This window comes from Solanum lycopersicum, chromosome 1 (assembly GCF_036512215.1).
Source record: "Solanum lycopersicum chromosome 1, SLM_r2.1".
Taxonomy (NCBI): Eukaryota; Viridiplantae; Streptophyta; class Magnoliopsida; order Solanales; family Solanaceae; genus Solanum; species Solanum lycopersicum.
Genome location: NC_090800.1, coordinates 93,277,705 through 93,291,532, shown reverse-complemented (window position 1 = coordinate 93,291,532; position 13,828 = coordinate 93,277,705). Strand labels below are relative to the sequence as shown.

Below are 13,828 nucleotides of genomic sequence, written 5' to 3'. Positions count from 1 at the left end.
CGAGAGTTTGTTTTGGATGACCTGGGGTAGCAAGATACGTACAAGTGATGAAGAACAATAGATTTAAGGATTTCTGCAGATGTAGGTGGTGACTATATACGGCATTCATTGCTTCCTCTATTACAGATTATGGTGGTGGTCGAAATCCATTGTACATGATTAGAGAACTAAAAGAAAACAAAGAAAGGAATAACGATATGTTCCCTTCGCTGTCTACCTCAAACAGGAAAAAAAAAACCTTGAATCAAGACAATAAGTCAGCATATCTTCATCATTAGTCGATCAAACACAAACTAAAAAAGCCTTTTCCTGGATAAGTTGATGTAACAAGAAGATTATTATGCTAGCAGATCAATGCTAACTTTTCCCCGGTTTGTCCAATATAATCCTCAAAATTGGACCACCATTGTACTCATTGGACCATAAAACATTTAATAACTCGTGAACACAAAATTGAACAGTTACAAGTCGAAAATGATGGTCAGCAACAGGGCCATAATGAAAACTGATATAATGTGATTGTCATATATTATTTTTAACAGACAGCAAATGCGGCATACTGCTCTCTTTCAGTGATGTGCCTTAGCTTCAGCTTTCTGGTGAGACTTGGCTTTAGCCTGAAATAAATAAGATGGGAAGGAGGTTACAGAGATAAGTCTACGTGGAATGACAAAGGCACATTAGCTCCTACTAAAACAATGTGGAATTCTTTGGTTTAAAAAACCAAATATGCGCAGTTGATACATGGAGCACTGTGGAAATTTTGAGGCAAAAGTTGTCTTAATATTATCCAGGCAAATTTCAAAGAGTTTTTGGACATTAGATGACTAGAAAAGAAATTCCAAACACATCCCAACACACAATGTGGATGGATGAAGGATTTTGGGTGCTCATGTGTCCTGAAGAAGGTCCATCAGAATGAGCCAACCACCAACAAAATACCATACCACAAGTGGGGTATGGGAAAGGGTAGGTGTATGCAGATCCCTTACCTCTACGAGAGGTAGTTTCCAATACCTCAGTTTAAAGAAGAAGAAAAGATAGAAAAAAAAAGATGTCAAAAGCATTCTAAGAAGAAACTCAAATACACCAAAATAATACGATAATTGAAGTGCAATAAAACAACAAACATCGAAGGACAAGAAACTCCATGACTAGTACTGCAACTACTAGTATGGAAAGATAGGTGAGATAACACTATGCTACCAACTAACCACCCACCCTAATCCATGTCCTCCAAAACCTCTTATCTAAGGTCATATCCTCTATAAGTTGAAATCGCACCATGTCCCATCTAATCACCTCCCACAACTACTTTTTCGACCTACTTTTACCTCTCATGAAACCATCTATTGCCAACCTCTCACACCTCCGCACTAGAGCATTTTAACATCTCAGCCTTGCTTCATGCATCTTGCCTTCTACTGAGGTCTCCTCCCACCTTATCCCAGATCTTTTCATTTCTAACATCACCCATGGTATGGCCACACATCCAATGCACCATACTCATCTCTATAACTTTCATCTTTTGAACGTGAGATGAAAGTTGTGGGGATGAGTATGTAGCATTGAATGAGCAACTGCACCATGGATCTAAATTAGACAACTCATAAAGATAAAGATCATTTCCAGTAAAACTTCTCTTTTAATATAAGGTGACAGACTAGATAAATAGATAAAACAGGATCTACCATACTTGGAGAGGAAGAAACTAGCTCTTACCATTCAGTTCCTGCGAGCCAATGGGGTGCAAATAAGTATTCACTATGGTCTGTCTTTTATATAAAGAAACATTTGCATCCTAAACCAACAAACTGCTCTATGTATCTTCCACACTAAAGCATAAGACTGAATTTGGGCCTCTAGTTCTGTTTGTATCAACATCATACAGGCTATGAGATAATAAATCCATGGATCTCCTTCTGCTTCTGAATCCAAATTCATCTCATGGGAGTGGATCAGGTACTCTTGAAGAAATATCCCTTGTATTTGCGCTATGCACAACGAGCGGTTATCAAATAGTTTCCCACCACCTACAATGGCTTCCTTTCATGTCATCTAATTATGCAATTCAGCTTGCTTTTACAATAGTTCAATTACCAAATCAGATAGAATAATTTGAGAAGTTCAACCTAACATCTAAAAAATTGACTGCTAAAGCAAAAAATTACAGCTTAAAGACTTTGAAGAAACATAGCAAATGAAACAATTCACACGGAGTAGCCTCCAAAATCAAGCAAAACTCCACTCTTTTTCCTATCCAAAAATAGGATAAGAAGTGGGTAAATTATGAATCAAGCAAAACCCCATCCATTTTCCGATCCAAAATTACAAATAAATAACGGCGAATCTACAAAAACGAGTAACAACTCATTCTTTTACCTTGAGATACTTGAGCTTCATGCTACCATAGACAAGTCCAAATGTGAAGGCTGAAGTACGAGCCACCTGCGCCCAAAAACAATAAAATCGATCAATCAATCAATAACCTAAGCAAGCATCAATCTAATTCTCTTCCACTCAATTCAGATCCATTTCACTGTAATACTCTCAACAATTTGATTCTTAAGACAAATCGAACGCATTGACGATTAATAAGTACATGAGATCGAAGTAAGAAGGTAAAATAGGTTTACCAGAGCAAGGGTGCTGGTTCCAGAGTAAGGTCCAGGAAGAGGTGCCATTGTTGACTTCACAAGCAGAGAGCTTCAAGATCTCTTTTACGCCCTAAGATGATTAGAAATTCACAAACCCTTAACTCTACCCAATAACGATAATTGGGTTATATGGTGTGAGCTGTGATCTGCTGTGCGCTCGCCTACTGAATGAGAATATCTTTATAGTTTTTCTTTTTATTATTAATCGTTAAATCTTAGACGATGTATATTTCCATTTTTAGCCTTGCATGAATACGAAGCCCTTATTTGTTTACTAACATAAAATAATTCTCGTAATATTTGTGAAAGTATAATAATTACTCCATTATTCTACTTAATTCACCTAGCATTAATGTATAGTATTTTATATTCCCTCCGTCCTCAATGGTTAGGCAGGTATATTAAAAGGTAAAACGATATAAATTTCATTTTTAATTTCTCTTATTCCCATTATTTCATATTTTAGTTTTACAAATTTCAAAAATTCTCAATTTCGCGCATCAGATTGGTGTATCACGTACAAAATATAATGTATTTTACTTAACGATTAATGTATCTCGCGTATCAAATTAATGTATCAGCACTTATATTATTGTATCAGTTTGAGTGATTTCCGTAATTATAAACTTATAAGAGACAAATTATAATTTTACCTTAAAAGTATGTAAAATTATGTCCTTTGCTCGTTAATTGTCAATATAAACAAAAGAAATAGTTAACAATCTTTTTTTCAATTCTACCCTAATAATTACTTCATTTTGTTTAATTGAAAAGTTATATAGACTTTTGATATTCTTGATACATTAGGGTTATATTAATCAAATTACGCATTACTTTTCTTTAATGGAAGTGCATGACATTTACTTGACAAACAATTGTGGACCGAGAGAGTATTATATATGTATAATTACTATAATTTGGAAAAATTAAAGAGAAAATTCGGTCGAAAGATTCCGGTAATTGCACAAAGAACTAATTTTCATTAGCGCTTTGATAAAACTGATTATAATTAATTTAAAATCTAGGGAAAATGAATGAATTCCTACGTAAACTTGTACTGAAAAGTCAGTTACACACTTTAACTATCATAATAATCTATTATAAACCTTAACTACTTCAAACTGAATTTAGTACCACCTTGATATGTGCAATACCACTCTCAAAGTATGCAGTGTATTACACTTGCTGTCACGTCAAAAATTTTATTGTTTAAATCTTCTTTACATTTTTTTCCTTATTGCTTATGTTTTATTTTATTAATTATATTTTGCATTAATTAATTTCTAATCAATTATTAAAGTTATCTAATAATCATATCTTTTTCATAGTAAAATGGTAAAGAAGAAACTTTTAGGAATGACCGTCAAAAAAATTATCCGAAAATTGAAGTTTAGTCATGGAGTTGAAGAGTTCTTCCATATCAAAATGTACCCACAAGAAGGTTGCTTCAATTTTTTCCATTGATTGGCCATGGAAAACGAGCTTCCATTGTTATTTTTTGCGGCTTATAGTTATAAATATTTTTCAGATCTGGATATATATTCTTTGTTCTTTTTCCATGTTTTTTCATGGAGATCTCTAAAAAATTAAGATAATAAAAAAATAATTTTCTTTCCATTTTCAATCGATCACCCAATTCACTCAAAATGTCCGTCGAAATTTCAATAATTGAAACCTCTCAAAAATTTTACTTCTATTTAAAGTAATTAATTTCTTGATTGTTTTTTGTTATTGATTTATTTTAAGTTTAATGGCTCCGAAGAAGATGAGGACGGTGGGGGTGTAAATAAAGAAAACGAGGTGTGAGGGTGGGCAGTAAATATTTTAAATTTTTTTTCTTTGTTAATTATCTGATGCGTATTTTTTTTAATTATATCTCAAATTTTAAGGGTAATTAATTTAGTTTTAAATAGCAAAATTTATGTTTTTCCCTAAAATCTAAGTATGACTTGTAAAACACGAATGGTCGAATATTAGATTCACTCTCACCCACTCCACTGAGAACTAAGTCGAGAGATCGTCGGCGATAGAGAGTAGGAGAAAGGAATTTGAAAGAAAAATGGCGTCGAACCAAGTGAGGGCATCCCACATACTCATCAAACACGAAGGATCTAGACGTAAATCTTCATGGAAAGATCCAGAAGGTCGCATCATCTGTAACACCACCAGAGACGCCGCCGCTTCCCAGCTCAAATCCTTTCGCGATGACATCATCTCCGGCAAGTCCAAGTTCGAAGATGTTGCTTCTCGCTTCTCTGATTGCAGCTCTGCCAAACGCGGCGGCGATCTCGGTATTTCCTACATCTACTGTTAGTTATTGTTTTCAATGATTATTCTGCTTGTATTGATTAGTCCAGTGTTATTATTATGAGTTGTTTTCATTTTGGTCGGAGATTTGTACGGATAAGATCTGAGATTAAAGGATTTTCTGGTGGTAGAACAAGGCTAATTTGCTTTAGAATACAAGTTAGGATTAGGAATCAGATGGATTTGAATAGTTTAGTACGGTAAATTGGATGCATGTAGATAATTTTAACTAATTGAGTGCTATATCAATTAACAAAAGATGATTATGCTGGGTTTTGATAGGGTTTAGCTAGTAATTAGCTTCAACTGTGATCTGCTTGAAGCAAAGTGTCTGGAATATTAGCTCGTTCTTAACCCATTGGAGTTGCTATTCAATTTAGGTACTTCGATAAAGGCAGACTCTAGAAAAGATCTAGAGAAAATATTGAAGTTCAGGAAACTGGACGCTAGTTATTGAATAAGCTTATATTTGTAACTATTTGGAGACAACTTCTCAGGACAAAAGAGTTGTGAATACTTGGAAATTTGGAGTTTTGTTATGTCTATCCATTTGCTTGAAGTCTTGAGCTGCACATGCAATATCCCCTCACCTCTTTTGTGCATCTACCAATTGGTTATTAGATGCACCTTTATTTTTTTGATGACAAGGGAAACCCACAGTCGCTACCTTTGGGTGCGCACAGAGTAAAACCCCCGCTCTATGCAATAGCTCGCAAACCGCATAGGAGAGGTAACCCGCACCAAGCAAGCCTGGTGCGATGAGCTCGACCCAGAAGGCAAACCCCTTGCTTTCGCTGGCAAGGGGTTTCAAACTTGAGACCTCCAACATGGAAGTCCCAAGCTTAAACCAGTGGGCATGCACCTTTATATGTCTAATCATTTTTATACCATCTTTTCTGGAATGGACTGTAAGCAAATTACGAAGAAGAAATCTTCTAATCATTTATTGCTGATAAATGAATTCACCAAAGCACTAGTCTTTTGTTTCTTCATTTACTTTTTTGTAATTAGGATGGAAGCACTAGTTTCTGGTCCTGCAAAAGTTCACTAAACAACTGCTTTTTAGGTGAAAGTTTTGATTAAACTATCAAGACTTCCTAACCTGAAAAAACATTTTCTTGCAGCCTGAGGTCATTTGGTAATAATCAGTAATGGAAGCAGACAGACCTTTGCTTATCCCCTACTTGTCTGGATAGAATAATAAGCCTTCAGCAGCATGCATTTATGCTTGTTATTTGTCATAGATTAGGAATATTGACAGGTGCTGCACCTGATTTGACACTAATCAACTTCTTTGTTTCTTCTTATTCTCCTTCCCTTTGTGTTGTTGACAACTTGAAGATGCAACCTGCTCTCACCTGACAAAAACTAGTAAATCAGTTTTACTAAAACTGGGTGATCAAACTTATTCACTGTTAAACAAAAGTGGTGCTTAAACCTGCTCAATCTTGTTCAAACCTTTTCTGCACATTCCTGTGGTGTTCTCTGTTTCTCGATAGCAGATTGTGCTGTTAGTTATCACATTAAACAGTGTAAGAACATTAGGAAAATAATATATCCTATAAGCTCTTTTTAGAAGAAAAAATGTTTAGTATTGGTATCAAGTAACTAGCATTAGTTTTATGCTGCTCCAATTCTAATAAAATTTCTGATTTTCAAATGTAAATGTTCAATGGATTAAGCCAGATCATTTTCTGTATAGTGTGTGATCTTTGTGAGTTTCTATCACTTGAGCTGAGTCCCATGTGACTAAACTTTCTATAGCTTCATAGAATTGCTGTTTTTTGAGCTCTGTTGGTTTTGCTGGACTGGTTGGTCAATGATCTAACATCTGCATTCTTATTTTGTTTCTCTAATAATGTTGTTTTGCTACAACGATGAAGGTATACTTTCAAGATATCCTCCCTAATTGCTATTTTATTTTAATATCATAGCATGTTTATATTTGGCAGATTATTGTACGCTTGACTTATTTTATACTAGTCTGTGGATATAGTAGAGTTTTTCATCCTGTTTAATGGCATATTTGTATCATTTCTAGCATCCCGAAAGGTGAATGCTTAATAAGCTCATTTCATTTGTAGGTCCATTTGGTCGAGGGCAGATGCAGAAACCTTTTGAAGTTGCAACCTATGCACTGGAGGTTGGTGAGATCAGCGACATCATTGATACTGACAGTGGTGCTCACATAATTCTGAGAACCGGTTAACATTGGTGGAGAGAGTATCTAAAGATTCAAGAGCAATTGCAAGTTGTAACGTTTTTTTAATTTTTATTTTGGTGTCTCAAAGACTACCCAGGTTTGTTTCGTTTTTTATTTTCACCACGTTTGTGATAAATTTCGATTGTATTATCAGTCAGCTACAACTCCAGATGCCTGATGTTTATAGACGTTTTAATCCATGTGTTTAAAGTTTCTTAACTTATGGCACCCTCTAAATTCAATTACCTTGTGACTGATTGCAATCTATATAAGGTTCGAAATCCTGCAAGAGTAAAATATCATTAGATGCTCTCGACTTACATGTTTCTTTTACCTTCTGAACTTTTTAATGAAAATTTTGATTTTGTTATAAAGAGGTGGTATGTACTCAGATGAAATAGCATGCATACCATTGTTAATTACGTATGTTTTTTTTTAAAAAAAAATATATGGAATCTTTGTGGACCAGTTTTGGTGGTATGTATATGGATTGGCCTTTTTTTCCTGGTCCATAAGTTTACAAGCCAATTTCATTGGTGGTCAGTGGTTATGTGGTCATTGTCAAGTTGATGCACTTGCATCTTGTAATGTTGTGTTCTCTTCTTATCCATTGGTTGAAAGTTGTTTGAACAAAATGTGGACTGCGTATTTCCCTTCTTATCACAACTTGCAACTTTGACCAAAATTGTCAAATTTTGAGTGATTTTTTCCTCGTAGTTGTCACTAAATGGACGGGGGTTCAATAACATTTTTATTTTAATACAAGGTAAAATTATTAAATAGTGGCCCTTGTTTTTAAGATTTTGAGTACAACAATAAAACGAGTATAATTTCATAAATGGATGATGGGTACTAGATAAGTTGTCTCTGATTGACCTGAGAAATACACAAATAAAGGAAATCAAATCTCAAGTCTATTATGCATAAATGATGAAACACAATACACACTTTAATTTATCATCTAACAATAATATAATTTATTATAAACATGATCAAGTTTTTATCCCGACCTGACCTGTGCTCATCTTCTCTCTTTTTCTTCATTAACTTTTTCAAGGATAGAGAAGCATTCTAATATGCATCATGTACAATGAGAAGGATATAATCTCAGAATTTGTCAATTGTCATGCCTATTTTTTAAAAAAAGTAACTTTGATAAATTCAAGTCAACAAAAATAATACTCGACTTTTGGGTATTCAAAGTCAATGTTTATGGCTTGCTTTCTTCTAAACTTGGATTATATGGCTCTTCAAAATTAGAAGTTGATTAAATAAAATAAATAGAATCAAGTTTATAAGAGTAGCTATTTTTGTGACCATTACTTTATAGTATCCATTTTCACATCATTACGGAATCAAAACATATTAATTAATTTCAACAAGAAATAGTAAATCATTCTGATTCCTAGTCCCCATCAGAAGTTCATTTCACACACTTTATTTTCCTACTTTTGAATTATATTTTACAATCACAAATATAGAAGAGAAACGATATTTTCCAAAAGTATTCCGATTTTCTAAAAGAAAAAGAAAACTTCTATCATAGAGTGAAATAAATTTTATTGAGATAAAAAAAAAAAAAAAGAATATCAAACTTTGATTTTAATTTTAACATAAAATGAGAGTGAGAGTGAGAGGGGAAAAAGTTACTTTATGTTAAAATTAAAGTATTTTTGAGGAAAAAAACTTTGAGAAAATAATGTTAACAATGCATTTTTTTAGAATTGATTTGACAAAATGAATTAAGTAACGATAATAATTTAAAATTTTAAGAAAATTTAATGTTAGGAATCTATTTAGTAGAACAATCAGTTTATCTTTGTTCTTTATTTTATGATCTTGTCTTTTTGTTTTAATTTATGTGATAATTTTTTATTTTTTTAAAAGTAAAGAATTTAAATTTAATCGAAAATTTACATATAGTATCTTTAACTTTTTAAAAATAAAATTTATATATTTATAAATTACATAAAAAATATTATAAATTACAATATCAATAAATTAAAATATTTAAAAAATTTAACATAAAAAATAAATTTATTTAAATCTCATAATTTAAAAATGTCTACATAAAATAAAACGAAAAAGATAATACTTTTATCTCGAAAAAACAATTTTCAACACAAGTTGAATTTTGTTATTACTACACACTTAACACTTTAGGCAAAAGCCATCTCGAGAAACTAAATTGATAATTTGGCAAAAAACAAAACTAGCCGAAAGCTCATTACGACTCAATTTCGCCTTTAATTAAAAATAGGATATAATATAACTATGCGTCTATGCCTTCGTGTTGGAATTACTTAGGTTTTCTATAATATATATGAATTTGTTATTTTAATTTTTGTTAATTATAAAATAATAAATATTAATATTTCATAATTCATATGTATTTTATTTGTATCAATTCTTAAATTTCAAATTAAATATATTAATATAATATATGTACATACGTTATTTTAATTTTTGTTTCTGTCCGTATTTACTACTAAATGATCCCTTAAAACTCGATTGAATATGTTTTGTTAATTAACGATTTAAAGTTAAATTAATTTAAAATTACAAACTTTATTTCAAATCTAAACATGAAATTTAGATTTCAAAAATTGTATATTTTGACATATATGAGGGGAAAAAAATCACAAATGATGAAAATTATCTAATGAGCAAATAATAATCATAAATAAAATATCATAACAACTTAAGATAATATAACACATATCTTCATACTTTTACTTTTTCTATAAACAAAAGTCTATTATTAAAAGTTCTTAAATACACATAATTTTATAAACAATTCAGTAACTAAATTTTTTTTTTTAATGTAATATAATCTTCATCATTTTTTCCCTAAAAATATTAAGGTAAGTATTAAATTTTTGAGTCTTATTGTCACCACACGTAATATTCAGTTGAGAAGAAGCAATAAAAGGGTCAAAACCTAAACCACTTTCTCTGGCTATTCACATAGCCCTTATTTCCTTTTATTTTCCCCTGTATTCTCTTCCTCGCCACCCATGGCCGCCGCCGTATCCACCGCCGTCACCAACAAGTCTCATCTTTCATCGGCACTCGACAAACCCTTTACCACGCCATCCCAAAAGCTCTTATCTTTAGCCGTTAAAACCCTCCCAAAACCCTACCACCACCATCACAGAACTCTCATTACTGCGGCCTCCAAGAACCCATTAACCGACGTCGTTTCGTCCAAACCCATCCCGGATGGACGTTCTTTTGATTCTTATTTCCACGACGATGACGATAAACCCCGTGAAGAGTGCGGCGTGGTCGGTATTTACGGTGATTCTGAAGCTTCTCGTCTTTGCTATTTAGCCCTTCACGCGCTTCAACACCGTGGCCAAGAAGGCGCCGGCATTGTTTGCGTTAATGATAACGTTCTCAAGTCGATTACAGGTGTTGGGTTGGTCTCTGATGTGTTTAGTGAATCGAAACTTGACCAACTCCCTGGCGATTTGGCTATTGGTCATGTAAGGTATTCTACTGCTGGGTCTTCTATGTTAAAAAATGTTCAACCTTTTGTTGCTAGTTACAGATTTGGGTCAGTTGGTGTTGCCCATAATGGGAATTTAGTCAATTACAAACAACTTCGTGGTGAGCTTGAAGAGAATGGCTCAATTTTCAATACTAGTTCTGATACTGAGGTGGTTCTCCATCTTATTGCTATATCAAAGGCAAGACCTTTTCTTTTAAGGATTGTTGAGGCTTGTGAAAAGATTGAGGGTGCTTATTCTATGGTGTTTGCTACTGAGGATAAGTTGGTTGCTGTTAGGGATCCTTATGGGTTTAGGCCATTGGTTATGGGAAGGAGAAGTAATGGTGCTGTTGTTTTCGCGTCGGAGACGTGTGCTTTGGATCTGATTGAGGCTACCTATGAAAGGGAGGTTCTTCCTGGTGAGGTTGTTGTGGTGGATAAAGAAGGGGTTCAATCTATTTGTTTGATGCCTCATCCTGAGCCTAAATCTTGTATCTTTGAGCATATTTACTTTGCCTTGCCTAATTCAGTCGTGTTTGGAAGGTCTGTGTATGAGTCTAGGCGTGCATTCGGGGAAATTCTAGCTACTGAAGCTCCAGTGGAATGTGATGTTGTGATAGCTGTTCCTGATTCAGGTGTTGTGGCAGCACTTGGTTATGCTGCTAAAGCAGGGGTTCCATTTCAACAAGGTTTGATAAGGTCGCACTATGTTGGTAGGACGTTCATCGAACCATCACAGAAGATTAGGGATTTCGGAGTGAAACTCAAGCTCTCACCAGTTAGGGCAGTGTTGGAGGGGAAAAGAGTTGTGGTTGTGGATGATTCGATTGTTAGAGGGACAACCTCGTCCAAGATTGTGAGGCTGTTAAAGGAGGCAGGGGCAAAAGAAGTTCATATGAGGATTGCAAGCCCTCCGATTATAGCTTCTTGTTATTACGGAGTGGACACTCCCAGCTCAGAGGAGTTGATATCTAACAGAATGAGTGTGGAGGAGATTAGGGAGTACATTGGATCGGATTCACTAGCCTTTCTCCCAATTGAGAGCTTGAATAAGCTGTTAGGCAGTGATTCTAAAAGTTATTGCTATGCTTGCTTTTCAGGCAACTATCCTGTCGAGCCAACGGGCAAAGTTAAAAGGATTGGGGACTTCATGGACGATGGATTAAGTGGGGATATGGACTCCATTGATGGTGGTTGGCTACCAGGAAGTAGTAAAGTTCAGAAGAAGATCATCTTGAATGAAGTTAGAACCAGTTAAATTTTACATGTTGCTTTAGTTTTTGCTTTGGATTTTTCATGCTTTAACTATAGAAAATTCAAATGCTTTTCAAGTTTCTTTTTTTTCTCTCCCTCCAAGTCATTCTTCTGTACTTGTATTTGGGATGTTACATGAGATTATCAACTAATCAGAATGGTTAACTATTGGACCATAGTATTTGATTTGCCAAATACACATCATTACTTTTCACAGAAGAAATAACCATAAATGGACCCGAACGATTAGGCAAAATATTCAAGTACCTAACAAGAAGGGGAACTTTGGCAAGTTTTTATGAATTGACAGTATCCATCTTTATGTCTAAAGTGCTCTGCTTTATAACATGTCTTTGAACTATGTATCTCTCTGTTGGAAGAGAAGTTCCATTGACATGAAAACACAAACTTGACACAATTTCTACCAAATAGAGCTTCTCATCCTACCCTTCTTTTTTCTTCTCCAACGATGGCGATACTGCTTTGCTGCTTAATCCAGAGATAGAAAGCAATGAAGCTTGGCTGTGATTATCATAAAATGGATGTTGATTCCATTCCATGGCATCACTAATTGTATCATCTATAACACTTTCTATATTCCAACTTTTCCCCAATTTTTGCTTGCAAGAGAATCCTTTATCTGAGGCCACGGTCTGGTTCTCCTTATTTTGGCTGTCAGTAAACTCAGAATTGCTTCTCAGGTACCTCTCGGGAATGGCTTGTTTCATGCTCTCTTCGCGTGAAACAGGACGTTTGCAGAAACTCCCAAATCCTTCTATTCCAACTGTCACTTTTCGCGCTCTGTCCCTCTCCTTCTTCAGGAAACTCCGGTCTTCAAATAGCTTTATAACCCTCTCGGACATGTTTCTAACGCTTGATCCCCAATTAAACCTGTTTTAATGGAAAACGGATGTCAATCATAGATGATGGAATTATCAAAGATTTTACCTTTACGAATTGGTGTCATTAGCTCCACGGAAAACAAAGAGATGAAAGTATAAAGACCAACCCTTTTTCATCAACATATTGGAAACTTTGCATGTGTCTGATTACATCTTCATCACTTTGAAATTCCTCTGCAATACTTTCTGGTCCATGAGTTAACAGGTATTCTAATAACATCAAGGCCTTATAAGATGATCTCCAATTTCTTCTATCAAATTTCGACAACCTGTTTTCACAACAAACACACACCAAACCAAAGATTCTAAATCAAGGGAAGTACAAATAAGATGAATCACTTGGTAATGCAACTAAATAAACAAAACCTCTTATGCAGAATATCAACTATTCTCCAATAATCATCAACTTCAAAAGCTGCACGAGATATTAGTCTCATAGTTTGCATGTTTGGTGCAATCAAATCTCCAGTTGTAGCTTCTTCAGCCAGCCTTCAAGTTAAATTTCTCATCAATAGGACATATGTGCTACAAACTAAAAAAAAAACAACTACAAAATTCATCTATCGGGAAGTTACAGTTGAGTATGAGTAACATCTGTAAGCGCGAGTCGAGCAGTGTTGAATTTCTCTCTGAGAAAAAAGAAAGCCTGCCTTTTGAATTCATGTAACAAAGGAGAATCCATTTCCCTGAGATGTAAGTATTATTACTAAATTTTGTTATGTGGATGATCAACTGAAATGCCTTTTATTACAATCCACATGCAATGGAAATGCAACTTTACTTTATAAAGTTAAATTTATACATGCATTTTCTTTTCTTTCTTAGTTAGAAGGCCACAAATAAAGTTACAAGGATGAATCAGCTTTAGTCATTCTTCAACTTTCCCTTTTGGATAAAGAAAGATTTTTTTGAACTATGTCAAACTGTAACACCTAAGGAATACAATTTAGCAACCGACTTTATAGTATATGTCAATATCGAACGAGATAGTGCTTTTTCAACTCCTCTGAAA

General features: G+C 34.1%; 4 protein-coding genes and 1 non-coding gene across 5 annotated transcripts; 2 read left to right on the top strand and 3 right to left on the bottom strand.

Moving 5' to 3' along the window:
• Nucleotides 1-318: 318 nt before the first annotated feature.
• Nucleotides 319-2,719, bottom strand: Aucsia-2 (protein). Its single transcript, NM_001317403.1, has 3 exons — nt 2,637-2,719; nt 2,383-2,448; nt 319-617 (listed from the first exon to the last, which is right to left on the bottom strand). Exons 1-3 carry the CDS (start codon nt 2,682-2,684, stop codon nt 570-572), a joined length of 162 nt encoding a protein of 53 aa, NP_001304332.1. The 5' UTR covers nt 2,685-2,719; the 3' UTR covers nt 319-569.
• Nucleotides 1,463-1,603, bottom strand: MIR5304 (microRNA MIR5304). Its single transcript, NR_108008.1, has one exon. It is a non-coding gene; the product is annotated as a microRNA MIR5304 (primary transcript).
• A 1,506-nt stretch (nt 2,720-4,225) lies between the features above and the next one.
• LOC101245005 (peptidyl-prolyl cis-trans isomerase Pin1) lies at nt 4,226-7,386 on the top strand. Its single transcript, XM_004230925.5, has 2 exons — nt 4,226-4,948; nt 7,049-7,386. The coding sequence occupies exons 1-2, from the start codon at nt 4,717-4,719 to the stop codon at nt 7,171-7,173; spliced, it is 357 nt and encodes a 118-aa protein (XP_004230973.1). The 5' UTR covers nt 4,226-4,716; the 3' UTR covers nt 7,174-7,386.
• A 2,738-nt stretch (nt 7,387-10,124) lies between these two features.
• On the bottom strand, nt 10,125-13,603 carry LOC101249218 (uncharacterized). The gene is made up of 4 exons (XM_004231389.5): nt 13,392-13,603; nt 13,183-13,305; nt 12,924-13,085; nt 10,125-12,805 (listed from the first exon to the last, which is right to left on the bottom strand). The coding sequence occupies exons 1-4, from the start codon at nt 13,496-13,498 to the stop codon at nt 12,358-12,360; spliced, it is 840 nt and encodes a 279-aa protein (XP_004231437.1). The 5' UTR covers nt 13,499-13,603; the 3' UTR covers nt 10,125-12,357.
• Nucleotides 10,185-12,092, top strand: LOC101250934 (amidophosphoribosyltransferase, chloroplastic). The gene has a single exon (XM_004230854.4). It carries the CDS (start codon nt 10,185-10,187, stop codon nt 11,916-11,918), a length of 1,734 nt encoding a protein of 577 aa, XP_004230902.1. The 3' UTR covers nt 11,919-12,092.
• Nucleotides 13,604-13,828: the final 225 nt, after the last annotated feature.